The following is a 25,469-nucleotide window of genomic DNA, read 5'->3' as shown; positions in this document are numbered from 1 at the left end:
GCCTGCCTGCATGTGCAGATTCCCCCTATTAATATGACAAGTGATGGATTAAAACACTGAAGAGTAACTGTCCTTGCCCTCAGATGAGTGTAGGCAAGAGGTTGTCAGAGATCCGACCCAGGACGCAAGCTTTGCCATTGGTCTCGGGTATGTGCACTTAAAAATGATTTACGGACTGGATCAGCTTGAACTCGTCCTCTTAATTTAATGTGTGAGGTGATGAGAACTGCACAAGCTTGTTAGCGAGAGCTTGTTATCTGTGTCAGCCAATTGCAACTCAATAAAACGTAGGCTTATAGCTTAGGCCGGCCAGGTCCAGCTGAAACTGGTTCAGGGCGCTCTCCTTTATGTGCCTGTGCTGCTGAGAGTGAGGCAAACTGACAGCTGCAACCAACCGTAGAAATATTGTAGTGAATTCGGGGGCCAGTTGAGAAACAAACCCAGGTCAAGTGACTGTCAAGCCAACACCTTAACCGTTACACCAAGAGGTCTGAACCTCTTGATGAGGTAGTTGGGTTAAGGTCACTACAATATAATCCATAGACGGCAGTTCCCATTCATTTTTTTAGAAGCTGCTTGAGTGGCGCAGCGGTCTAAGGTATTGCATCTCAATGCTAGAGGTGTCCCTACAGACCCTGGGCCGTCCAGTCTGAATCAGTGGGTTCACTGATGGAGAGCAGGGGTGGAGGTGGGGGGGGACATCAGGACCTTACAATTTGTGAGGTTACAATATCGTCTGGGTGGCATTATGCCTCTTATCGTTGTACATAATATGTACTGTATGTATAAAGCATATCCTGTTAAAACACTCTAATCCATTAACTTTTCCTTGAGATCACACTTTAATCTATACCACTCTGTTCATTCAAAGACTACTTATAGGGCAATTCCACCACTTTTCAACCTCTTTTTCATTATCTCCAGCACATTATCTCCAGCACGGTGCATTTCTATATTTTGTAGAAAAAAAAATTAAGTTAAGATCTACCTGACGACATCATCAAAAGTTAAAACATTTTAAAAACTGAGATTTTCAAACACTATGAGATTCACTGTGAGCAAGAAAAGCAAGAAAAGACCTTCCCTCTGGCCAGAACCTTTTTGCAGGGTTTGAAGATCACTGCTTTTCTTACTTTTAATCCTACCCTGTGATGTCACAGAAGTGTTTTTTAGGACCTTTCTTCTTATCTTTGTAACCACAGATCATATATAGAAACGTTCTGTTTTCACATATGTAGACACTGGTATGGTGCTGAAGACAATGAATATGAGGTTGAAAAGTGGCGGGATTGCTCTTTAACGAAACTCAAGATATTTTTCAAAGGGGAACACACAAAGAGCATGTAATTGCTGAAATGTATGTAAACATATAAAACCTCTGACTTGAGGAACAGGAAGACCTGATTATGTACCTCTAGGTCTGGGAACACACCCTCAGCTACTGTAACCCACCAACTCAGGAATTAACTTTACTGTAAATTGTGTAAATTGAGGGTTCGATTCGAGGCAGGTGAATTACTTTCTGTAACAACAATGACTAGATGGAGACGGATAACTATTTAGCAGCTTTAATAATCAAATAACATTGATCACCATCAGCCACAACTCTAGAACTCTCTGTCACTTCCTGTATCACTAAAGCCTGTCCAACACAATTTAAGCATTGGCCAATTAAAAAAGAAACCAGATCATTAGTTAACATGTAAAGAATTAAGTAAACACAGTTATTTCCTTGAACACAGATTCACCATGTATTAGCAATGTGAAAAAATGCAATATAAAACAGGTTCAGTTCACAGAATATAAATGCTTATGAAATAGTCTTACAGTTGTAACAAAACTATATTATTCACAGGTCGTGATGATAAACAAAATACATGTCCTGTATATTAAAGACTGTACTTTATTTTTTACAGAACACTCCTCTAACAAACATCACATGCCGTTTGATTCTTATAACTGCTTGATTTATTCTGATAAGCACAGTATTATTTTATAGGAATGGTCCTATCAAGTGTTCTTTGGCAACTATACGCTGTTAAATCTCACTTAAAAGCAGAGAGTACTGTAATGAACTTTCAGACCTCAAATTGGCCCATAAAATTACTTGATTTTAAAATATGGCAACGGATTTAAATTAATCATTGGAGATGAGCTTGGCTGATGATAGTGATATCTTACAGACAGGGAGAGAATCATTTCTCTCCCTGTCTGTTCCACATGGCAGAAAAACCCTTTCTAGATGTAACAGAAGAACTGTGCTTTGTTTCATATAAAACACAGAAGATTTCAATTATGTCTGCTTGCGCTAGCAGCTCTGAAAAATAAATACACACAAGCAGTGAAATGCCAACAGCTTAAAGCAAGATGGAAACAAAAAACAAATTGATGCACTCATCATTGTCAAAATGAGCACAGTATGGCGAAGGCCCAGTGTGGGGCTAACTCCCCTCCTCCTCCCAAACAACCCTGTTCTCCTCAGCACATCTTGCTTAGCGTCGCATTAGAAGAACACAGTGGATAATGGGTGTAAAAATGCAGACATAGTCTCAATTAGGAGATGTGTGACTTTGCTCATCCAGAGGGGTGAAGCGTCATTAGGAGACTAGGGATGTAGGGCCTCTCCTTTCCACAAATATAGTAGTGTTGCCAGCCTGTGTGAAGGCCTGGGATGAAGGAACATGGTAGGGGACACTAACTGGCAATGATGAACATCAACATAATGACAAACACTTCTTTGGATGAGGGGCTGACATGTTATCCAATCAAAGTTTGTCTGAGGATGCACTGAGAGAGAAATTAATCATAAAGCGTAATTATTTATTTATAAATAAATACAACGTCCTCATATAAAGTCAGTTGTGTCAATTTGCTAAATGTCACAAGAGCCTCACTTACCAGATCATTCACCTGCCCTTGAAAACATCCTCTAAATCCCAGTAATGAGCGTTTTATTCCCTACGATAAACTATAGGGGATGAAAATCTGTTTTTAGGTGGCAGTGCATGAGCTAGAATCTTTCATAAATGGAAGATATGATATTCTCATCAATGATTTTGTACTTTAATTTGTAAAATATCCCAACATAATAATAATAATAATAACTGAATGATGATCAAGGAAACCTTTTGTATATGACCGGACTAAATTATTCACCTCAGGTCTGGTGACAAAAGACATGGCCTGGCCACACATTCCAGGCTGCTTCCGCTCCAGCACACATGCTCAATCCTGGGATTTCCCCTTTCAGAAGGAGAAAACGGTTACAATATCACCTCTTTTATGTCCTGGAAGAGATGGGAGGGGTAACTTGCTCGATAGAAGGAGAGCTAGCACTCACTCGGTTCGTCACTAGTTTCCACAGCCACAAACTCACAATTATGTCTAAACTCCACATTTTCTTCAATTGATCTTCTTAAAATTTTATTTTAAACATAACCCTAACCTTAACCACAATGCTAACCTTATGCCTAACCCTAAATTAAGACCAAAAAGCAAATGTTAGTTTTCATGAATTTTTCTACCAGTATCATGCACTTTTTGTGAGGGAAGGACTAAATGGCATACAGTTTATGTCAGAATTGATCAGTATTTACTTTTCATAGCAGGTTAGGATATCTTACACGGCATGAAAAATTAACATAGCAGGTTAAGAGTATTAGGTTAAGGTTAGGAAAAAGGTTAGCATTACGGTTAGCTAAAATGCAAAACTATTTAACTTTCGGGATGAGAAACTTTAAGGGTGAAATTCGGACATCAGAGGAGGCTGGTGGGAGGAGCTATAGGAGGATGGGCTCTTTGTCATGGCTGGAATGGAATAGATAGAACGGCGTCAAACGTGGTTTGATACAATTCCATATTTTCCATTCCAGCCATTACAATGAGCCCATCCTCCTATAGCTCCTCCCACCAGCCTCCTCTGTCAGGCCCAATGTAGAATAAATATTATGACGGCTCAATAATACTAGCTCGCTAGGCATAGCCGATGGAAGTACAGGTGCTGCAGCCCCCCTAAAAAAATGTGACTGACCGCCTCGATTCGGTCTTAAGTAGCAAAATTTGAAATTGTGTTTTTTTACATTGAATAAAAGTAGAGCTAGAAAATGATATATCATACACTACAGTTGAGGAACAATGGGAAAGTAATTCTGCTTTGAAAGTTGATCAACTTGTGACCTCACTGTTGAGAAAATGTCCTTTGAATGTTTTGGTACCTAATGGAGAGCTCTTCTTTGTTTACACCCATTCAGCATCGTTCACATTCTCTTAAGCTTTAGCCCCACCCATATCTTTAAGGATTCACATGTGAGGCTATGTACTGAGCAATCAAAGATTTCAAGACTAAAGTCTGGTTTATACTATGGGTGTGACTCTGTCAAAAAGATCAAATTATCTCAGCCAATCATGGCTAGTGGTGAAGGTTGCCTCTTTTTCTGTGGCTAAACAAAAAAAAAAATCATATTTACCGATGGCATACAAGTTTGTTAATAAGACAAATGAAAGTTCACATGTTCCAGAAGGCATTTCTGCCAACAAAATGCATTTTGATAATAGAAAAAAAGTATCAGTTCAAATGGCGCTCTTGCGAATTAGTAACGAGCAACATATGCCTAGTTTCCTGAAACAAGTCACAAATATGAATAAAACTATTTTTTAATTAAAAAATACAACATTTGGGGGGGAAATTACAATTCTTCACAAAGATTGTGCACTGGGCCTTTACTAGTCCTGTATTAGTGGACCGATATAGCCGTCTGTAGCGAGGGGAGAGACCAGGATCTAAAATTAAATGTTTTGTGTATGGTGAACAATAATGCAATTATTATGGTAATATACCACTCATTAAATAACACGGTATTGATGTCCAGAGTGACTAGAAAGAGAGTACATGATCCCAATATTGTCCCTAACAACAATAACCATTAATTCACTGAGGACAGAACAGAGATGCATCACAGTGCAACTTCTGAAATATCTTCTTATTAAAATGAGGATGGATATTTTCTTTGGCAACTCAAGCAAGAGGAGATTGCTATAAGGGTTATTTTCTTTTCTGTAGCTCATTTTGGCTCAGTAATGACTATTTGCTTAGTCTTTTGGAAGGAAGAAAAGAGGCAGAAAGGGGAGACCAGGGCCCGTCCAGACACTTCTTGCTTGACGGACACACCTCAGTCTCGAGTGCCTCGGCTGAGCTGCTCGCTGAGGTCCAGAAACGTCGCTCTAATTAGTGGGAGCTGAGCGCATCTCTCCGGCCCAACAATGGAGGCCTGGAAGTGGCTTTGTTCACCAGGCTCACCCAGTGTTGTGGGTGTCACTGTCCTGAGGATTGTCTGGAATGGTGTTTTCTATTCAAATTTAGGGCAAAATAGCTTCCCTGTTAAATGAATATATGCTGAATTATATTGAATAAAGCCTTATAGGGCCTATTAAAAATGGTTTGCCAGAGTATCAAGTTCCAAGTTTGACAATTCCGAATGAGGAGCGAAACCCTTATTTTGAATTCTTGGTTTTGCTTAATGACTGTATATATAAATGGACAAAGCCATTGATCACGTGATTCATTCCTAGGTGAAGACTCAATAGCACACTGAAGACAAATAAGATGTACAAGAGGAAGTGATGTTGTCGATGAGCTTAATGCTTGAGTTTTTTATTTTATTTAACTAGGTAAGTCAGTTAAGAACAAATTCTTATTTTCAATGACTGCCTTGGAACAGTGGGTTTACTGCCTGTTCAGGGGCAGAACAACAGATTTGTACCTTGTCAGCTCAGGGGTTTGAAGTTGCAACCTTCCAATTACTAGTCCAACGCTCTAACCACTAGGCTACCCTGCCACCCCGTAACTCAAGTTGACAGCCATTAGCAGCTAAATGGTAGTTATAAACTTCTTCTGTGTGCGATTTAAAAACAAATAATAGGTTCAAGGACATAGAGTTGAAGTTTGGTGCAAAAAGAAATTCAGTTTTCACAATTCCTGACATTTAATCCTAGTAAAAATTCCCTGTTTTAGGTCATTTAGGATCACCAATTATATTAAGAATGTGAAATGTCAGAATAATAGTAGAGATAATTATTTATTTCAGCTTTTATTTCTATCATCACATTTCCAGTGGGTCAGAAGTTTACATACACTCAATTAGTATTAGGTAGCATTGCCTTTAAATTGTTTAACGTGGGTCAAACGTTTCAGGTAACCTTCCACAAGCTTCCCATATAAGTTGGGTGAATTTTGGCCCATTCCTTCTGACAAAGCTAGTGTAACTGAGTCAGGTTTGTAGGCCTCCTTGCTCGCACATGCCTTTTCAGTTCTGCCCACAAAGTTTCTATAGGATTTAGGTCAGGACTTTGTGATGGCCACTCCAATACCATGACTTTGTTGTCCTTAAGCCTTACTTTGAAAGTATGCTTGGGGTCATTGTCCATTTGGAAGACCCATTTGAGACCAAGCTTTAACTTCCTGACTGATGTCTTGAGATGTTGCTTCAATATATCCACATAATATTCCTTCCTCATGAAGCCATCTATTTTGTGAAGTGCACCAGTCTCTCCTGCAGCAAAGCACCTCCACAGCGTGATGCTGCCACCCCTGTGCTTCACAGTTGGGATGGTGTACTTCGGCTTGCAAACCTCCCCCTTTTCCTCCAAACATAATGATGGTCATTATGGCCAAACAGTTATATTTTTGTTTCATCAGACCAGAGGACATTTCTCCAAAAAGTACGATCTTTGTCCAAATGTGCAGTTGCAAACCCGAGTCTGGCTTTTTATGGCGGTTTTGGAGTAGTGGCTTCTTGCTTGCTGAGCGGCCTTTCAGGTTATGTCAATATAGGACTCGTTTTACTGTGGATATAGATACTTTTGTACCTGTTTCCTCCAGCATCTTCAATAGGTCCTTTGCTGTTGTTCTGGGATTGATTTGCACTTTTCGCACCAAAGTACATTCATCTCTAGGAGACAGAACGCGTCTCCTTCCTGAGCGGTATGACGACTGCGTGGTCCCATAGTGTTTATACTTGCGTATTATTGTTTGTACAGATGAACGTGGTACTTTCAGGTGTTTGGAAATTGCTCCCAAGGATGAACCAGACTTGTGGAAGTCTACCGTTTTCTTTCTCAGGTAATTTAAACCTCCAGTCTATGATAGTTTTTGCCTGCCTCACTAACGACGCCTTTTGCCTTTTCCCTTCCTGTACTTTAGCCTATCGGATTTCCTGTTATCAACCTATTGCCCGATCTCCCGGAAGATGTTACTGGCCTTTTCCCTGCCTGTACTGTTGCCTTTTTGGACCCCCTGTGTATGACCTTCTACCTGCCCCTGGACCCAGCTACTTGCCGCCTCCTGTGGTCCTTTACAAATAAACACCTGCTGCGCCCTGCGCTTGAAATCAGCTCTCTGCCTCCCATCATGTCCATTACATATTGGAATCAATTATTGGTAGGCTACTATGATTGTCCTCAAAACACTTTTTTATTCACATGAAGATTGACCACGAAGATTACACTTTTTCCATTCACTATAATGGGGATCCTGTTTTCTGCTAACAATGCCTTCAGTTACCCACTAAAAAATACAGTGCCTTGCGAAAGTATTCGGCCCCCTTGAACTTTGCGACCTTTTGCCACATTTCAGGCTTCAAACATAAAGATATAAAACTGTATTTTTTTGTGAAGAATCAACAACAAGTGGGACACAATCATGAAGTGGAACGACATTTATTGGATATTTCAAACTTTTTTAACAAATCAAAAACTGAAAAATTGGGCGTGCAAAATTATTCAGCCCCCTTAAGTTAATACTTTGTAGCGCCACCTTTTGCTGCGATTACAGCTGTAAGTCGCTTGGGGTATGTCTCTACCAGTTTTGCACATCGAGAGACTGAAAATATTTCCCATTCCTCCTTGCAAAACAGCTCGAGCTCAGTGAGGTTGGATGGAGAGCATTTGTGAACAGCAGTTTTCAGTTCTTTCCACAGATTCTCGATTGGATTCAGGTCCATCTTCCCATCAATTTTAACCATCTTCCCTGTCCCTGCTGAAGAAAAGCAGGCCCAAACCATGATGCTGCCACCACCATGTTTGACAGTGGGTATGGTGTGTTCAGGGTGATGAGCTGTGTTGCTTTTACGCTAAACATAACATTTTGCATTGTTGCCAAAAAGTTCAATTTTGGTTTCATCTGACCAGAGCACCTTCTTCCACATGTTTGGTGTGTCTCCCAGGTGGCTTGTGGCAAACTTTAAACAACACTTTTTATGGATATCTTTAAGAAATGGCTTTCTTCTTGCCACTCTTCCATAAAGGCCAGATTTGTGCAATATACGACTGATTGTTGTCCTATGGACAGAGTCTCCCACCTCAGCTGTAGATCTCTGCAGTTCATCCAGAGTGATCATGGGCCTCTTGGCTGCATCTCTGATCAGTCTTCTCCTTGTATGAGCTGAAAGTTTAGAGGGACGGCCAGGTCTTGGTAGATTTGCAGTGGTCTGATACTCCTTCCATTTCAATATCATCGCTTGCACAGTGCTCCTTGGGATGTTTAAAGCTTGGGAAATAGTTTTGTATCCAAATCCGGCCCTGCCTGGTGTGTTCCTTGTTCTTCATGATGCTCTCTGCGCTTTTAACGGACCTCTGAGACTATCACAGTGCAGGTGCATTTATACAGAGACTTGATTACACACAGGTGGATTGTATTTATCATCATTAGTAATTTAGGTCAACATTGGATCATTCAGAGATCCTCACTGAACTTCTGGAGAGAGTTTGCTGCACTGAAAGTAAAGGGGCTGAATAATTTTGCACGCCCAATTTTTCAGTTTTTGATTTGTTAAAAAAGTTTGAAATATCCAATAAATGTCGTTCCACTTCATGATTGTGTTCCAATTGTTGTTGATTCTTCACAAAAAATACAGTTTTATATCTTTATGTTTGAAGCCTGAAATATGGCAAAAGGTCGCAAAGTTCAAGTGGGCCGAATACTTTCGCAAGGCACTGTACATATAATAATAAAACATTGCCTGCAGTACCGCGGTCGGCCTTGACCTTCCATCGCTTAAATGCGAGGGGGCTGTTGTTCTCCCTGGTTTTGCTTCAGATTTAGGCCTAATAACGTTTATCCCAATGTTCTGTGCACAAAAATATCCCAATTTCTCTCTCATGGCATAAACGAATGGATGGTCTGATGCGCTCAAAGAAAAGTTTTTATTTAATCTTGGTCGTCACGCTATTTGTGTAATTATGTATAACTCATTTTTGCATAGAAATCGAATTATTCATTGAGATATAAATTAGAATCCACATTCAGTGCAACCGGACTCCTGCAGAATCCTATTGAATTTCCTCCTACTGTCTCTTTCGCTCACTCTCTCTTTTCTCTGAATCCCATGAGATCGAGAGTAGCCACTGCAGCTGCTATTCACATTTACGAAGTAATTGTTAATGAAAAGTCACTCCGCGCCATTATGTTGTCCGCAGGATCATTGTTCATTTTCCCATCGCCATTGAAAACTATATTGAGGACCCGAGTGTTGCTATTCAGGATCTGTTGCCTGGTTACTAATAAAGGGGGAAATCACCCACTGTATTGGCCAAGATGGGCCGCAAGCCGGCCCTGTGTAACAATGCAGCTTTTGTAAAAAGGCGTTAATACAAGTTAATGACGCTTGTTCAACAAAACATTAATGGACTTCTGCATAAGACTGCGAATGAGAGGGACTGCCTCAGCACTGCACTTTAACATGTGTGTGTTTTTGTTCTTGAGAAACTCAAAGCGTTGTGTCCACTCCACACACACAAGCAAATACGGGTTTTATCTTCCCACTGAGAGGAAAATATCAACAGCTAATATGTGTAGGACTAAGCAGTGTATATTCATTCTTGAAGTGTGATTTATTAATACTAATTTGATCTTCATTATACTGAATGGGTACATGATTAATTGCCACATCAACATGACTTGAATGGGTCTGTCTGCAATAACGGCTGCTGGATTATGTATATAGTTTCCTCACAACATGGGAGAGGGAACTCATTGCAGTGAAGCTCTTGGAGCTTTGTGGATTTCTGACATTCTTTTCACTCTGACGTTTTTAAGCGGGCAATTTGGTAACGGTCCCATTTGTTGCACCCGCTTTTTAACTGAAGCGGACAAAGCTGTAGGTAGTCCTGTCACCCCGAGCAGAATAAAAAGAATCAAAGGATTTTTCCCTTAAATGGACTAATTTTCTCCTCGAATTATTAAAGTAATGGCAAGGTAACAGCCTGTGCTCTGTACCTAGCGGCTTAATTCCTGCTAAACCCTTCCACGTGGCTCGACTAGTCGTGGCAATTAGAGCTCATTATAGACTCATAAAGGATCTCATTTGTGGGATTACTTAATAGACAATGACATTTTATCTTGCACAATTCTGGAAAAAGAATATTGGAGCTAAGATGGTGTGATGAGGGCGCGCGCCACACATCATTCCGGCTGGTTTGTTCTCTCTCTCTCTCTCTCTCTCTCTCTCTCTCTCTTTCTTCTCTTTCTGTATATCTGTATTTCTTTCTTATATATATATTTAAAATCACTCTCACTCTCTCATTTGAAACCGTTCTCCGTACCATAACAATCCAGAGCGCCTCTCGTGTCATACGCTGTGTTCACTTTATTATAGCAATTACAGTCTGCGTGACAGACGTGTTTGTTTTCTGTCATTTATTCCATCTTAAAGTCATATTCTAATTCGTTTAAAGATGCCAATTCGTATCAGCACTGGTCACCCACTGGTTGCTCCCCCAAATTAGCAGAAAAACACAGACAACGAATTGACCATGTTCCCTTCACTATAAAGCTAATTTACACATAGAGCAAAACAGACATAAACCCCACAAAAATATAAGTGTATGATCTTGGAGACATAGTTCAATTGGAAAATGTGCAGCCAACGTGGTGCTGTTTATAGTCAGTCCAGTTTGACCTCCGTATTGTAATCCTTAAACTGAACTATTGTAGCTTGTAGGCCTACTTACCATTTGTTTGATCAAAAGGCGAAATGGATGTTTGCACCTGTAATGTTTGCGCCATTAAAACTCGCAAAGGGCGCGCGCGGCTCGCCTTCCCGCGCTCTGTCTGGAGGTTCGAGGCGTTTGTCCGCAGATGAAAGTAGAAGTTAAACCCACTGGTGACTCACCCGCCTGGAGATCAAACTCGATAATTATTGTCACAAGATAAGGGATTAATTTATTTCTGAAATAGCTGCCTGTTTACCCGGCATAAACCCACCATAACAAACACTTTCTAATTGAATCCTAATCACTGTTATATAGGCACCACCCAGACTGCAGGCATTCATAATTCTTAAACGTTGGACCCGAAATATTTACCAAAAGGACGCATGCAGTGTGTGATTATTTGTCCGTTTAGTCACGAGATTTACAACCTTAAATAGCATTTCCACAAATAAACTTTCACATATAAAGTAGACGTACGCTTATTGTCACCATATACAAGGATAGGGCAATACAATTATGTTAATTATAAAGTAAATATCTAAGCATAATTTGCTCAATAATGGGAATTTTGTATCAAAACGAATAACCTGCTACAGTGTTATGGACGATCAAGTCTGTGGTTATACAGTACCAGAATTATAATTCGTTTGGAAATTTCACCCTTAGCCCTAAGGCAACTGCTCACATTCTAGATGATAATGCGTTTTTTTTTTGTATCTCAGTTTGCTGAGAGCTGTATTTAGAGACTGACGATTGATATGATGATAGTGGTTGATATGGTGGTTGGGGCTTTTCAACTCCAATAGGCTATTTCAGATCTTTGTAATTAAGTTTTATCTATAGACCTACTCTTATATGAATAGATGTAACCTATCGGTCAAGTTCACCTTTGAATCGAACGTGAACAGGTGTAGGCCCTACAGTCAATTTTTGGGGAAACATTGCAGAAGTGCGCACTATTCAAATCAAATCAAATTGTATTGGTCACATACACATGGTCAGCATATGTTATTGGGAGTGTAACGAAATGGGTCACCCACGCGTCACCAAGGCAGCTGATGATACTAGATACATATTACTTTGCTAACTAACTTTGCTCAATCACATTATATTTTTTGTGTGACTTGTTATTAACCTGGCTTTTCATTTGTGGTAAAATTAGCGAATGTGGAAATTTTGATTGGAAGTTCTCTGAGGCATCACGTGGTTTTGCAGAAGAGCATACTGAGCCGGGTGCGCACGTGGGTGACGCTAGGGCCAGCCCTCTCCGGGGTCCCTTTTGTTTAACTATCAAACATAAGCACCTTCCGAGATCCCGAGGGCTTCAGATGACAAAACGGCCAACATCTTGTGCAAGGATCAATATTGACCGCGTATCGTTCTGCAGCCATGTCTAGGTCATTTTATGTCGACTCTTTGATCATCAAGGACACGGTGCGACCCATACCTCTTAACGAGCATCCACGACAAGACTTTCTCTTCCCCATCAGTATGCACTCGCCCACCATGATGACGGTCACCGCGCCAGTGTGCCCGTCCAGGAAAAGCGGCACTTTCTGCGTCTGCCCGCTTTGCGTCACGTCCCACCTCCACTCTCCCCGCAGCGGCATTTCGATGCTGAAGAGTCAGTTCCCGAGAGCGGAGCCCCAATATTGTCAGAGGATATCACACCACCAACAGTCTCCGCCACTTGCGCACCCGTCTGCACGCCCTGTCTGCACGCCTGTCTACAAGCCCATGTACAGCGTCACAGACCCCATGAGTTACCACTGTCTCTCCATAGGTAAGACTATGTGCTCTCTGACCACCTGTATCTGCAATATAACAACCTGTCAATTCAACCTTTGAAATTAGAGCGACACATTTTAATTGAACCACTACATCATGTATGTTAGTTATTTAGTATATCCAATTACGCACAGTAAAACCAATGCAATGTATTGCATAAAACATGTACTGCAGTGTTAGAAATTTGGAATAGAACTATAATGGTTGGCTAAATTGTTGTCCTGTCTCCATCAGGCGCCTCTGAGAGCAGTCACATCCAGAATGGCAAGAGAATGCGCACGGCTTTCACAAGCACGCAACTATTGGAACTGGAGAGGGAGTTCTCCTCCAACATGTATCTTTCCAGGCTCAGAAGAATTGAAATAGCAACTTATCTTAACCTCTCGGAGAAACAGGTGAAAATCTGGTTCCAGAACCGGAGGGTGAAACACAAGAAGGAGGGCAAGGGCACACAGAGGAGCGCGCACAACGGTTGTAAGTGCGCAAGCGGTCACATGGATTACCCAAGGTCTGAAGACGATGAATCTTTATCCCCAGCATCAACGTCAGAGGAGAAACATATCTCCCCAATCTGAGGGCATCTCAGACTGTCACTGCACAGACTTCCATTACACTACTGGCACTTAGTCTACCATGGTTCATCACGAATTCTGCAACACCAGACGACCTCCGGGCCATGAGATGCTACTTTCAGTCTGAGAAGAAGTACTGGAAATATCCTTGGTTTCCCCTGGTTACATTATGTAGGCCTATTCGTACGTTCATTTTAAGTTAACTGTGAATACATGTTTTATTTGTTGAAACATTTTTTTAAAACAGTGACGCTAAATCCTTCAGGGTTCAACCCAACGTCAAAGTTGTACCTCCTCAGTGGTTGTCATACGATGCTTGATATCATTCTTATCAGTGTAAATATGATGGCCGTTGATCCACTCTGTTTCAGTTCTTATTTTCCCACGTGAAATTGTATGTACATAGTAGACTATTATGTGTATATAATATGTATATTTGTATTTATTCTAATAAAACATTGGTGAGTTGTATCTCAGACAAAACATTTTTATTTTAAGGGTTGGCGTGGTGGATCATTGATGTAATCCTTACAGGCTATCGTCATAGCATATTAGTAGAGCTATTGTGTTTGATATATTTGTCAAGAAATGTATGTTTAGTCTGTATTTTGACTAAAATGTTAATTTAATATAATAATTACACACATTTTATCATGAGACCATTTCAAAGAGCATATTGGACGTCATCACAGGCAGGTGACCAGAGACGCTAAGATAAACAGTATCAGATTTCCATCCACGTTAACCTTAACTTACATCCTGAGGAAGATACTCTAGTACAGGGATCTTCAACTATTCAGTCGCGGGCTGATTTGTTTTCTTGAGTGGATGGTCGTGGTAAAATAATTACAAATTCGTAGATTGCAAATTGACCGCAAGAAACGCAAACAGAATGTTTGATTAAAACATAACCATTGCTTACATTTGTATGTGATCACGTATGTCTATTAAGCGTGGGAATACTTGGGAACAGATTCCCCAAATTAAAATCGATTGGAGCTGATTTTTAGTCTTTATGTTATATTTCTTTGCTCAGAAAACTTGTGAAGCCAAATAAAACTACCCACGGGCTGCCAGTTGGGAAACCCTCCTCCATTATGTACACTGAGTTTACAAAACATTATGAACACCTGCTCTTTCCATCTCATAGACTGACTAGGTGAATCCAGGTGAAAGCTATGATCCCTTATTGATGTCACTTTTTAAATCCACTTTAATCAGTGTAGGTGAAAGGGAGGAGCCAGGTTAAAAAGGATTTTTAAGCCTTGAACGGATATGGTTGTAGGTGCAAGGTGCACCGGCTTGTGTCAATAACTGTTTTGTAGATCATGCTTAGGGTCATGTATAAAAATGCTGAGCAGGCCATTATTTTGGCTACCATGGCTATATGCCCCTATCGGATGACAATGTCCCCATCCACGGGGCATGAGTGGTCACTGATTGGTTTGATGAGAATGTAAATCATATGCCATGGCTGTCTCAGTCATCAGCTCTCAACCCAATTCAACACTTATAAGAGATTTTGGAGCAGGCTTGAGACAGATTTTTCCACCATCATCAACAAAACCTACCAGCTCTCACAGTCTCACGTCAGAATTAGACGTTCATCCATGTTTCTCAAACATCAATATTCAAAGTGTTTAACTTTAAGGTTAGTAATCTATACTCATTTTAAGAAGAAGATCAAGAATCGATGGTTTAAAATTCTTAAAAATGTCAGTTCCTTGGACTAGGGTATGCAATGTCCAACCCACAGGGGGGTGCTCCTACTCGGGTTAACCACGTTGTTGTGTCCCTCTCTGAGGAGGTTGTTAAAGAGTTCATTCACTGTTCATGAACTATACTGGCACTTAATGAGAGTTCACTTGTTTTCTATACTTAACAACTCTCACTCACACACATTCTCATCAACCCCTTCCCATTATAAAAATATAAGACAACTTTAAAAAATGTCAAATTATGATATAAAGCATTAGAGAAAACTAACATGTAACCTAAACTGACCTATTTCAACTCAGACTCAAATGCGTAGGCAGGCCTAAGCCTAATATAATTTAAAATTGGTCATCTGAAATTGAACAAAAGTCTAAATAAATATGTTTGTTATGTTTCCATTTAAGTAGACCTACATTCGTTATTAATTATTTTTAAATTATTATTAGCACCACCATTATTATTACGTTTTTATTGATATCTGGGCTTTATTTGAACAGTAGCTACATATAGTACTAGGCCTATAATTGATCCTGCCCACAACGCCATGTCCTGTTAATCCCCGGGATAATAGACATTTCAATTTTTGTCATTTAAGAGACACTCTTATCCAGAGCGATGTAGAGTTAGTGCATTCATCTTAAACTAGCTAGGCTTCTATCGTCCATGTTATGTTGCTTGACCAAACGGAGTTTAATTGCTGTTTCAGTCCCACGTTGGCTGATTATGCTGCAATTCCTTCGAAACCACAGAACAAGGATACATAGAACTGGGCAAAGGCTTTGACAGGTTAGATTGTCCTGCCTTGGGACTCGCATTTAGCAGTGGACCCCCGACGGCTGCAGACTCTGGGGGCTTTGAAGAGACAGCTACAGGGTTCCTCGGATGGAGAGAGAACGATTTGGTCACTGTTTCATTAAGCACTATTTGAACCTTTCAGTTTATGGTAAATTGAAGGGGCACGCTGTAAATGGAAGGATTACGTAGGAAAGGCGATAGGAAATTATCTAACGGTTAATTTAACTCGTTTGAGTCGACGTTTGGGATACATTCCTAATTGAGAAGGGAAGCAGGTGAAGTTTTGGTCCCACGCAGGTCCATTCAGACCAGGAATAAATGGTATCTTTTCACATCCCGCTGGTGATCATATATTATCGAGGGAAAGCCACCTAATGAATATATATTGAAGTTCCTATTAATCAAATTAGAGTTCACCCCTTGCAGGTGTGAGAGTGAAAGACCACCGGCCCATTAAAACTGATTAACAAAGGAACTGCAGTTTGGGGAAAGTCTCCCCCTTTTCAGACTCACGGCCCTGACCTCGAACTGTCAGCCCACTATAATAGCCTGAAACTCATGTTTATTATACCTTCAGGCCATGGCAAGACTATCTGGGGAGACAAACGAAACTCTCAAAAACACCATCACAGTCGTGTAAGCCAGTCAAGTTATTGACTATAGTCAAATAAAAGGAATAGCATGAAGCAGTTGTGTAAATTCCTGTGGCATGACTTTAAACAAATTGCATATTGGCCTAAATCATAAACCGTGATAAACCGTTTTCTCTTTGCCCGTGGAAACCTCTGCTATGGTCATGAATCTGCAAGTAAACTTTGAATTAATTTGGATTTTTGATTTGAAGTACAATTCTGGCACTTGATAAATGTGACAACCTTCTCTTCTGAGTCCAAGGTCTTCGAGTGACCAAGAATCATAGTACCCGGGCTCGAACCAGGGACCCTCTGCACACATCAAGAATAGTCACCCACGAAGCATCGTTACCTATCGCTCCACAAATGCCGCGGCCCTTGCAGAAGTGACGTCACCGATTGAAACGCTATTTAGCGCGCACCGCTAACTAAACTAGCCGTTTCACATCCGTTACACCTGCGTAGCCTATAGGGGCCAGGAGTGTCCGGTGAGGAGCTTGCTTGTTTCAAATGGTGATGAAACTGTGAATTCTGGACACGTGTCCCATCAATGCAGTCATTGATGACTTAGTCTAGTGGTATCCTGGTCACCACACAATATGTGCCAGTAACTTTAGCCATGCTCTTCATAATGTGCCTTTTCTAAAGTGTCCATTCATTTGTTGGATTAGAGTTGCTTCTTATCATTTAGTGGCTGAATAAATTAATATAGCTCTACAAAACAGAGGACAATGAACTGAATATGATGATATCGATTAAATACATTTCATGAAAGACCAAATTGCAGACCACTGCAACATAATAATGATAACACCTTATTTTGATGCAGAGTGATGTACTTTAGCTCAAGTGACTTATGAATAACTATACCACCAGAATAGAGATGTTATAGGCCAATTGTTATATTCAGTTGTATAATGGCACACGTCTTTGTGTGTGTGTGTGTGTGTGTGTGTGTGTGTGTGTGTGTGTGTGTGTGTGTGTGTGTGTGTGTGTGTGTGTGTGTGTGACATTGTTCCTAATCACTACCCTACACTGACAGAAGTAAAAGTTCTTCAATTGTTTTTCAATGACAGATAAAGAACCTTTGAGTTAAGTGTGGGGTTCTTGACATGGCATCTGAGGTTCTTATGAATTCTAAAAGGTTCTTGAAATGTATGGAAGCCTGCAGATGTGTCCCTTTCATAGCACACAACAAATTGGCCAGTGTTAACTTGATTTTTCAGTTAAACATTTCTAGTGATGATTCAGTAGTTACATTAACACTGTAAAGAGTTAAATTAACACACAGTGGTGTAAAATAACCCCAGTGGTGGTGTTAATAACCAGAGTTGAACCAAAATCGCCTCCATCATTACCAGACAGGTAACTGCCAAAATAATGGAATCACTTGAGTAAATAACAGATACAAAGTATAATAAAAGCAGGTGCTTCTATACAGGTGTGGTTCCTAAGTTAAACAATTAATATCTCATCATGCTTAGGGTCATGTATAAAAATGCTGAGCAAGCCATTATTTTGGCTACCATGGCTATGCCCCTATCGGATGACAATGCCCCCATCCACAGGGCATGAGTGGTCACAGATTGGTTTAATGAGAATGAAAACGACGTAAATCATATGCCATGGCTGTCTCAGTCATCAGCTCTCAACCCAATTGAACACTTATAGGAGATTTTGGAGCAGGCTTGAGACAGATTTTTCCACCATCATCAACAAAACCTACCAGCTCTCACAGTCTCACGTCAGAATTAGACGTTCATCCATGTTTCTCAAACATCAATATTCAAAGTGTTTAACTTTAAGGTTAGGCATTAACTCTGAATGGTTACGGTAAGGGTTAAGGTTTCTATTGCTGGACTCAAACTTTGGAATGCTTATTGTTATCTGCCATCCCTGTCAACTACCTAGCAAAACCAAAACTTACTTGAAGTTAATAGCTCTCACTGTTGCCCCTAGTGGCCAGTTTCCACGCCCTCTACCGACATTCTCGGACATGGATGGACGTGACCTGGCTGAACAAAACACCAAATTATGGAATTCCTCATGGAAGAATGATGCCGCATCCCTCCGATAGAGTTCCATACACTTGTAGAATCTATGCCAAGGTGCAGTGAAGCTGTTCTGGCTCGTGGTGGCTTTATGTTGGTGTTTCCTTTTTTTGGGCAGTTACCTGTATTTCCCAGCATGCAGGTTGATATTTAGAATTCTTTGTTTCAATATCTTTGTTTTTCATGCACATTGATTGATTACTTAATCCTATGCTACTGAAATATAAATAACATTATTAAAAAAAATCAAATTTGTTACATGGATTTATTGCACCCGCTACTGAAATGGTTGCTCCAATTTATATCTTTAAGGTCGTCTCATGTCTCTGTTTTCTCAACCCTGGCAGTCATTATTAAGGTGAAGAAATATTCCGAACGCTGGATGTCCCCGCTCTGGCTGGAACCCAATAGGATTACAGACATCACATTACAACAGAGCGTAATGCGATTTGCAGTACTGATATGGCCTGTGAAATGAGATTCAGCCCACTGTATTTGGGTAAAACTTGATTCCTCAAAATAAAGCCTTATGAAATATGTATTCTCATGAAGAACTTAATTTCCATGGCAACATCATCACTTCGGACCATTAGTTTCCTTTATTTAACATGAATTTAACAAGAAAACATATTCTTTAGTGATAGCCACTGAATTAAAATGAATGAATTCAACGCTCATGTCTCTGTAACTAGCAAACAACAGTCATGGGTGGTACTTGTAACTCAAATATTCTCTTGTAAGGCACCCTGGGAAATATGCAAACAAGGCCTAAAACCCTAAAGCAGGCAGATTTACCAAGGTTTGCGCTGATGCTAAATGTAACCTGTTATTTTCATGAATCACAAATTTAAAAATCCCAACATGAAACTTACTGGCCTTACAGCCATGTTAACCTACATGTTTGTTTTAACCTGAAACACGAAACTTTTTTCTACCTTTTAGCCTATTTGTTTGGTAAAAATGTGCACATTTTGAACAACTACAAAAGATTATACCTAAATCAGACATGCTTGATATTTACTAAATGGAATAATATATTCACATTATAAAAATTAATTCGACAAGAACAGATTCTTGGAGGCCTATATGTAGTCTTACAGAACCGTATTCTATTGCTAAATTCACTATGACTTGTTGCATGAAATGTAGGGCTACTTCATCCACCTTTCGTACTCAAAGGGGTGTTTAATGTATTTCCTTTGTAAATACTGTATGTAAAGCTGTCATTCACCATGACTGGCTTAGCTGATAAAATAACACCAGCGCCATTTATGGAACAACTGGGAACATATGTAAGTACACACTTAAACAGAAAGTTGCAAGTTGGAACCAAATAAGGTTATTGAGAGTGATATAGGGGAACCATTTTAGGATCTCTGAAGAACCATAAATGGGATGGCTCTTTTAAGAACTATACAACAATCCCAACCCAGAAATGTTTTAGACCTCCAAACACCGTAATGTAATAGCCCCTACAGGCCGATAGCCCAGTTATTCGTTTCGTGTCCGTCACGTGACTAGGGTCAGGTATGCACTCATAAGTGCACTCCAGGTTGTGGCCTCACTTGAAGGATATATAGCAGGGACATACATAAACGTCCTAAACATTATCGCTGGGGAAATTTGCTCAGTAATGGATACCTCGGGTATTTATGATGGTGGGCGCTTCCAACTGCCGTTACGGGAGGAGTATGACTATAACCCGCCCGCCTGCCGCTACAGCGGCGACACCGAGCAGGTACGGATCCCCATTCCCGCTTGTGCCTCTGTCGAACACCAGAGTAAGGAGACTTTACTGCCCTACGATCTACCTCCCTGTCAGCACTCGAGCCCTGGTCAGACCCAGGAATACCTGACAGGCCAGCGTCGTGTACCGGACGACTACCATCCAGGAGACAGCCCAGTAGTGGGGGGAGAGTCCCTGGGACACTTGTCATTCTCCTGGATGAGGAGCTCCAGAGTTCACTCGTATCACTCACTCACAGGTGAGCAGGCTACTTTGGGGCTACTTCATTATTACAATATTTGTTTTATCTGCATGTCAATATTGAAATTAAATGAGAGATGAGGGAGCAGAGCAAAGGTTTCACAAGGCATCAAAACTAGGCCTAACCTAGAATAAATAGGGTTAAAGTATAAGAGTAAACATGCATACAAATCAAGATGAATTAACTGAAAAAAATAGCTACACTCCTTGTAACCTTGTATAGTCTTTTTTTAAGGTAGTCATTCCGAGAACACAGACCAACACAAGCGGAGCCGCACCGCGTACAGCCGGGCTCAGTTATTGGAGCTGGAGGAGGAGTTCCTCTTTAACAAGTATATCTCCAGGCCTCGCAGATATGAACTGGCCACCACACTCAACCTGACGGAGAGACATATTAAAATCTGGTTCCAGAACCGGCGGATGAAGTGGAAAAAAGAAGAAACGAAAAAAATAAAAAAATCTGACCACCACGAACCGGAGAGTTCCAATAACAATTGCTAAAACGTTTGGAGCATCATATGACCCTGGGTTTGAAAACTATGCCGAATACTTTTTTGCATTCGTCTATTAAATCATATACTGTATGTCCTTAAACTTTATAGCCTACGTTAGGCCTATTCCGAGGTTCAATGAACAGTTTACAATTTGAAGTTGGGGGGCTATTAAGTTATTTATACAGTTAATGTGCATATCTAAGTAATATGTTAAGTAGTTTCCACATTGATTTATAATATCTAACATTTTAATTGAAATGGATAAGATCACCCATTTGTTTCACTCGGAATTTATTGTCTAATTTATTTTAGACATACAACAGTTTACATAAATGAATCACTTGTTTACTGGGTTCTAAACCTGCATGTTCTGATGAAAGCATGATAGGCCTACATAATTCATTATCCATGTATGAATCAATGAATGATTGTGTTGAATAGATTGAAGTCGAAATAGGAAGAACATCCATATTCTGAGTCAACCTGGTCTCAGAGGATTTCGTATTTTTCTGTACATAAATCAGAGATACCCCAGTTACTATATGTTATGTTTCATATGGTATGCATTAATTTGTGGATGTCCATCACCCATTTCATATGATATGTTATGAATTGCAATTCCTATTATATGTTACAAATTTTCACAACATATGAAATGTTATGAATTTTCAAAATGTATGATATGTTAAGAATTCTAGCTAGGTGGCTAGGTGGCTAACATTAGCTCGCTGGCTAATGCTAGCTAGCCTAGGGGTTAGGGTTAAAGTTAGGTTTGTTTAGGAGTTAGATTAAAGGGTTAAGTTTAGGGTTAGGGGAAGGGTTAGCTAAAAGGGTTAAGGTTAGGGGTAGGGTTAGCTAAGAGGCTAAATAGTTGCAAAGTAGATAAAAATGTAGTAAGTAGTTGAAAAGTTGCTAATTAGAGAGCATTTTAAAGTTGTCCTGAGATTCGAACTAGCCATCTTTGGGTTGCTAGATGTTTGCGTTATACGTTGGGAAATGCCTTCAAAACTAGCCACTAGGGGCAGCAAATGAGTGCAATTACCATCAAGTGGGCAGGGTTGGTGGAAGGGCGCTATCCCATGGTTCAGAAGGTTGCGTTATCAATCCCCAGGCAGGTTACCCATGATACTCAGTATTTGATGGCCATCCATGTTTAAAGGACATTGTGAGATGAAATGGAAACCAGACACTAGGGTCAACAGTGTCAAGTAGGTATGGTGGATTTATGCAAGCATCTGCCTCTGGTTACATATTTGAATCCAGAAATAGACAGTTGTTTTTGATATTTTTGTTTTAATCCTATCCCAAACCCTTACCATGGTCATTCAGAGTTAATGCCTAAACGTAACCCTGGAACGATTCAGAGAAGAAGCCAAACGCTTCCACATTTGACATTTAGAATTTGGTGAGAAACATGGATGAATGTCAAAATCTGACATGAGACCGTGAGAGCTTGTTGCACTCCTAGTTGTGGACATTGGTTTGTTATCTTTACCTTTGCTATTTTTACCTTAATAACCCTTACATGCGGACCAGACTGCCCAAGTTGTGTGTGCTAGCGTTGCAAAATAAATGTACACCTACATGTTATTCAGTTATTTAATCCAAACTGCTTGTGCGTGTCAACGGGCGTCTTCGTAGCCAGGTGCTAAAATAGAACTCGGAATAGAACTTGGTTCTATTTTAGACATTTGACACGCTCCAAGTCCCGCCTCTCAATTTGTATAAACCTGCGGCTAAAGATAACAAAATACCTTTTGAAAATGAAGAACAATGCATAGTGCAACATTTTCTCTTTCAGGGCCCTGTCATAGCCTAACTCAGAGAAAGTGAACAGAAGAAAAAGGGACCAGCAGGATGATGGCAAATACCCAGAACAAGGATGACTCCCCCCCCCCCCCCCAGGTTTGAACAAACAATTAAGTCACTGTGTCACCTCCACTGTTTGTGCAAATGCAGGTTGCTCAGCAACACTCATCAACACAAATCAACACAACCGAGCGACTTTACTTTCAGCCAATAGGGGTTGGATTAAATACATGGTATTTTTGTAAAATCCTGGGTTATTTGTAAAACATCAATGTTGGCTGATATGAAAATGTAATTCTTTGAAGTTTTGAGGTCGATTTTTGCATCAGGACTATATTCGTTTTCAGCAGGTTCCCTTATAAATTGAAGTTCAGTTATTCAAATATCTATTGGACTCATTCATTGTGTACTCTGAGGTCATCTGGACCAACCTTTTAAACTAAATATGACGTATGCACAAGTCATTTTCATGTTGTTAGAATACTAAGATAAGGATATTTGTGTTTGAATGGGAGTGGAATGGAATGGGTTGCACCTTTTGGGTGCGGACCACTGTGTGAAACGATGAGAAAGACCCTACAGTCCCAAGGGCGTGTTTCAGCAAGCTAGACAGCGCTCGATGGGACAGATAACCCTATACCATGCAATGACCACTGAATATGCTCGAGACAGTAGACTATGCCCAATCTTACGTAAAAGCCATGTGTTTGAATGTCTGAAAGTGAAGTTACATTGCTGATTGAAACAGCCTAAGATTAGACGAGTTTTGTTAGTCTATCTACGACTTACCTTACAAAAAGCTTAAAGCGGCAATCAGCTGTTGAAACAATAACAAAGAGAGGTCCCCCCCTGTGTCGGTAAAAATCTGGGACAGGGTCGAAGAAATGTTACAACTCTCAAATTCATAGACAGAGCTATGGATGCAAGGACTGACCAACCATGATATCAAAATTATAGTTTAAACCATGTTTTTAAGTTATGTAGTATCTGTACTTTGTTAACAAACATTGGAGTAAAACAAGCTTATATTTTGGGTTCTGTTGGGGTGCGACAGTTGAACTAAGCTAATGAGGAATTTATAAGTTATATTCTTCAATAATCAATGGGTAGGCAACTACATATCATTCATTTCTAAGTCCAAGAATGGATGTAGCAACTGCAGATTGCTCCTCTGACTACGTTTTACGTCGGCAATATCGATTTCAACAGGGTGTGTATCTTCACATTTCTGTGGTGATTAAGATACATCTTTTTGGCTTATTCTAATTCAAAATATTCCGATTTATGTCTTCATTGACATATATTCTGCCCAGAGGCAACACAAATATCCATATGACCTTATATATCACGGATTAGGACCTTTCATATAGCTCTATATAACAATGTTTTTGTCTTCGTATAGCCTAAGTAGTGCAATCTCTTTGGAATTTAGAGGGCTCTCCCAAGCTGCTGTTTAAAGTCTCACATGGCACATCCATAGATAGCTTATTCCTATTCATTTGTATGGGTTTACAGTATTATAGGCTATTGAAACGGTCATTTTGACTGATGCTGGGTTCAGACATTAAAACAGGTCTGGAAAAACAGTTTGGGGTCAATTATTGACCAAAAATCCTCCAGTTGAAACCAAAAACATTTGAATGCCCCCTTGTGGATGCTTGCTTCTCAGTGGAAGTAGGCTACAGGTAACTGACTAACTAACTAAAATAAAGGAAACACGATTAAATGAGGGGTACAAAGTATACTGAAAGCAGCTGCTTCCACACTGGTGTGGTTCCTGAGTTACATAAGCAATTTACATTCCATGATTCTTAGGGTCATGTATGAAAATGCCCAGTTGCCCATTATTTTGGCTACCATGGCTAGAAGAGAGCTCAGTGACTTTGAAAGTGGGGTCTCAAAAGAGCATTGGGGGTTTAAAGGGTGCGTGTGTGTGTGTTTCTGTGTGTCAGTCACCAGATCTCAAGAGATTCTGGAGCAGTGCCTGAGACAGCATTTTCCACCACCATAAAAAACAAAAACAAATGATGGAATTTCGCATGGGAGAATGGTGTCGCATCCATCCAAAAGATTTCCAGACACTTAAGGCACATTGAAGCTGTTCTGGCTCGTGGTGGCCCAACACCCTATAAAGACACTTTATGTTGGTGTTTCCTTTATTTCACAGAATGCAATCTTTTCTTGTTGGCAGTCAATAAATGTTATCATCCTGATCCCCAGTTGGTTATTGGGCTACACAATTCATGAATTATATTTCCAAATTATTGCTATAGACCAGGGGTTCACAAACTTTTTCACTTTGGCCCCATCTTTGGGAAACATCTGTAATTTTTCAGGTTTAATAAAGCTTATATCCTCTAATCCACAGGCCTACATTTGGCCATAGCATGGATTTTTTTCCTTCAGTTTAAAGCTCATTCCCTGCAATTCTACACACTTTGCCATGGGTTGGAGAGAATATTTAGCAGTTTTAAAGGTTATTTCCTGCAGTTGTACACTTTTGCCATGTCTTATGTGTTCGGTGTGATATCTGAGTAACTCACACATTACAACAAAATCAACGGGCTAAAACACCTAGCCAGTTGCTCTGGACATTTCTGAAAAGTTATAAATAGCTCTCGAAGGTCTGCAATGACTGA

The 25,469-nt window shown here is 40.2% G+C and overlaps 2 protein-coding genes across 2 annotated transcripts; both read left to right on the top strand.

Moving 5' to 3' along the window:
* Positions 1–12,375: 12,375 nt before the first annotated feature.
* On the top strand, positions 12,376–13,725 carry gsx2 (GS homeobox 2). Its single transcript, XM_064987471.1, has 2 exons — positions 12,376–12,769; positions 13,009–13,725. The coding sequence occupies exons 1-2, from the start codon at positions 12,376–12,378 to the stop codon at positions 13,347–13,349; spliced, it is 735 nt and encodes a 244-aa protein (XP_064843543.1). The 3' UTR covers positions 13,350–13,725.
* A 6,448-nt stretch (positions 13,726–20,173) lies between these two features.
* Positions 20,174–21,028, top strand: LOC135556858 (pancreas/duodenum homeobox protein 1-like). Its single transcript, XM_064990287.1, has 2 exons — positions 20,174–20,525; positions 20,763–21,028. The coding sequence occupies exons 1-2, from the start codon at positions 20,174–20,176 to the stop codon at positions 21,026–21,028; spliced, it is 618 nt and encodes a 205-aa protein (XP_064846359.1).
* Positions 21,029–25,469: the final 4,441 nt, after the last annotated feature.

This window comes from Oncorhynchus masou, chromosome 15, assembly GCF_036934945.1.
Source record: "Oncorhynchus masou masou isolate Uvic2021 chromosome 15, UVic_Omas_1.1, whole genome shotgun sequence".
NCBI classification, from domain to species: Eukaryota; Metazoa; Chordata; class Actinopteri; order Salmoniformes; family Salmonidae; genus Oncorhynchus; species Oncorhynchus masou.
This window is presented reverse-complemented; position numbering and strand designations above follow the sequence as displayed.

What these genes read in the sequence shown, in the direction of transcription:
- gsx2 (XM_064987471.1), top strand. Translation starts at nt 12,376, where the DNA reads ATGTCTAGGTCATTTTATGTCGACTCTTTGATCATCAAGGACACGGTG. An exon ending in TTACCACTGTCTCTCCATAG is followed by an intron (nt 12,770 to 13,008) that starts GTAAGACTATGT and finishes TGTCTCCATCAG; the next exon opens with GCGCCTCTGAGAGCAGTCAC.
- LOC135556858 (XM_064990287.1), top strand. Translation starts at nt 20,174, where the DNA reads ATGGATACCTCGGGTATTTATGATGGTGGGCGCTTCCAACTGCCGTTA. An exon ending in CTCGTATCACTCACTCACAG is followed by an intron (nt 20,526 to 20,762) that starts GTGAGCAGGCTA and finishes TCTTTTTTTAAG; the next exon opens with GTAGTCATTCCGAGAACACA.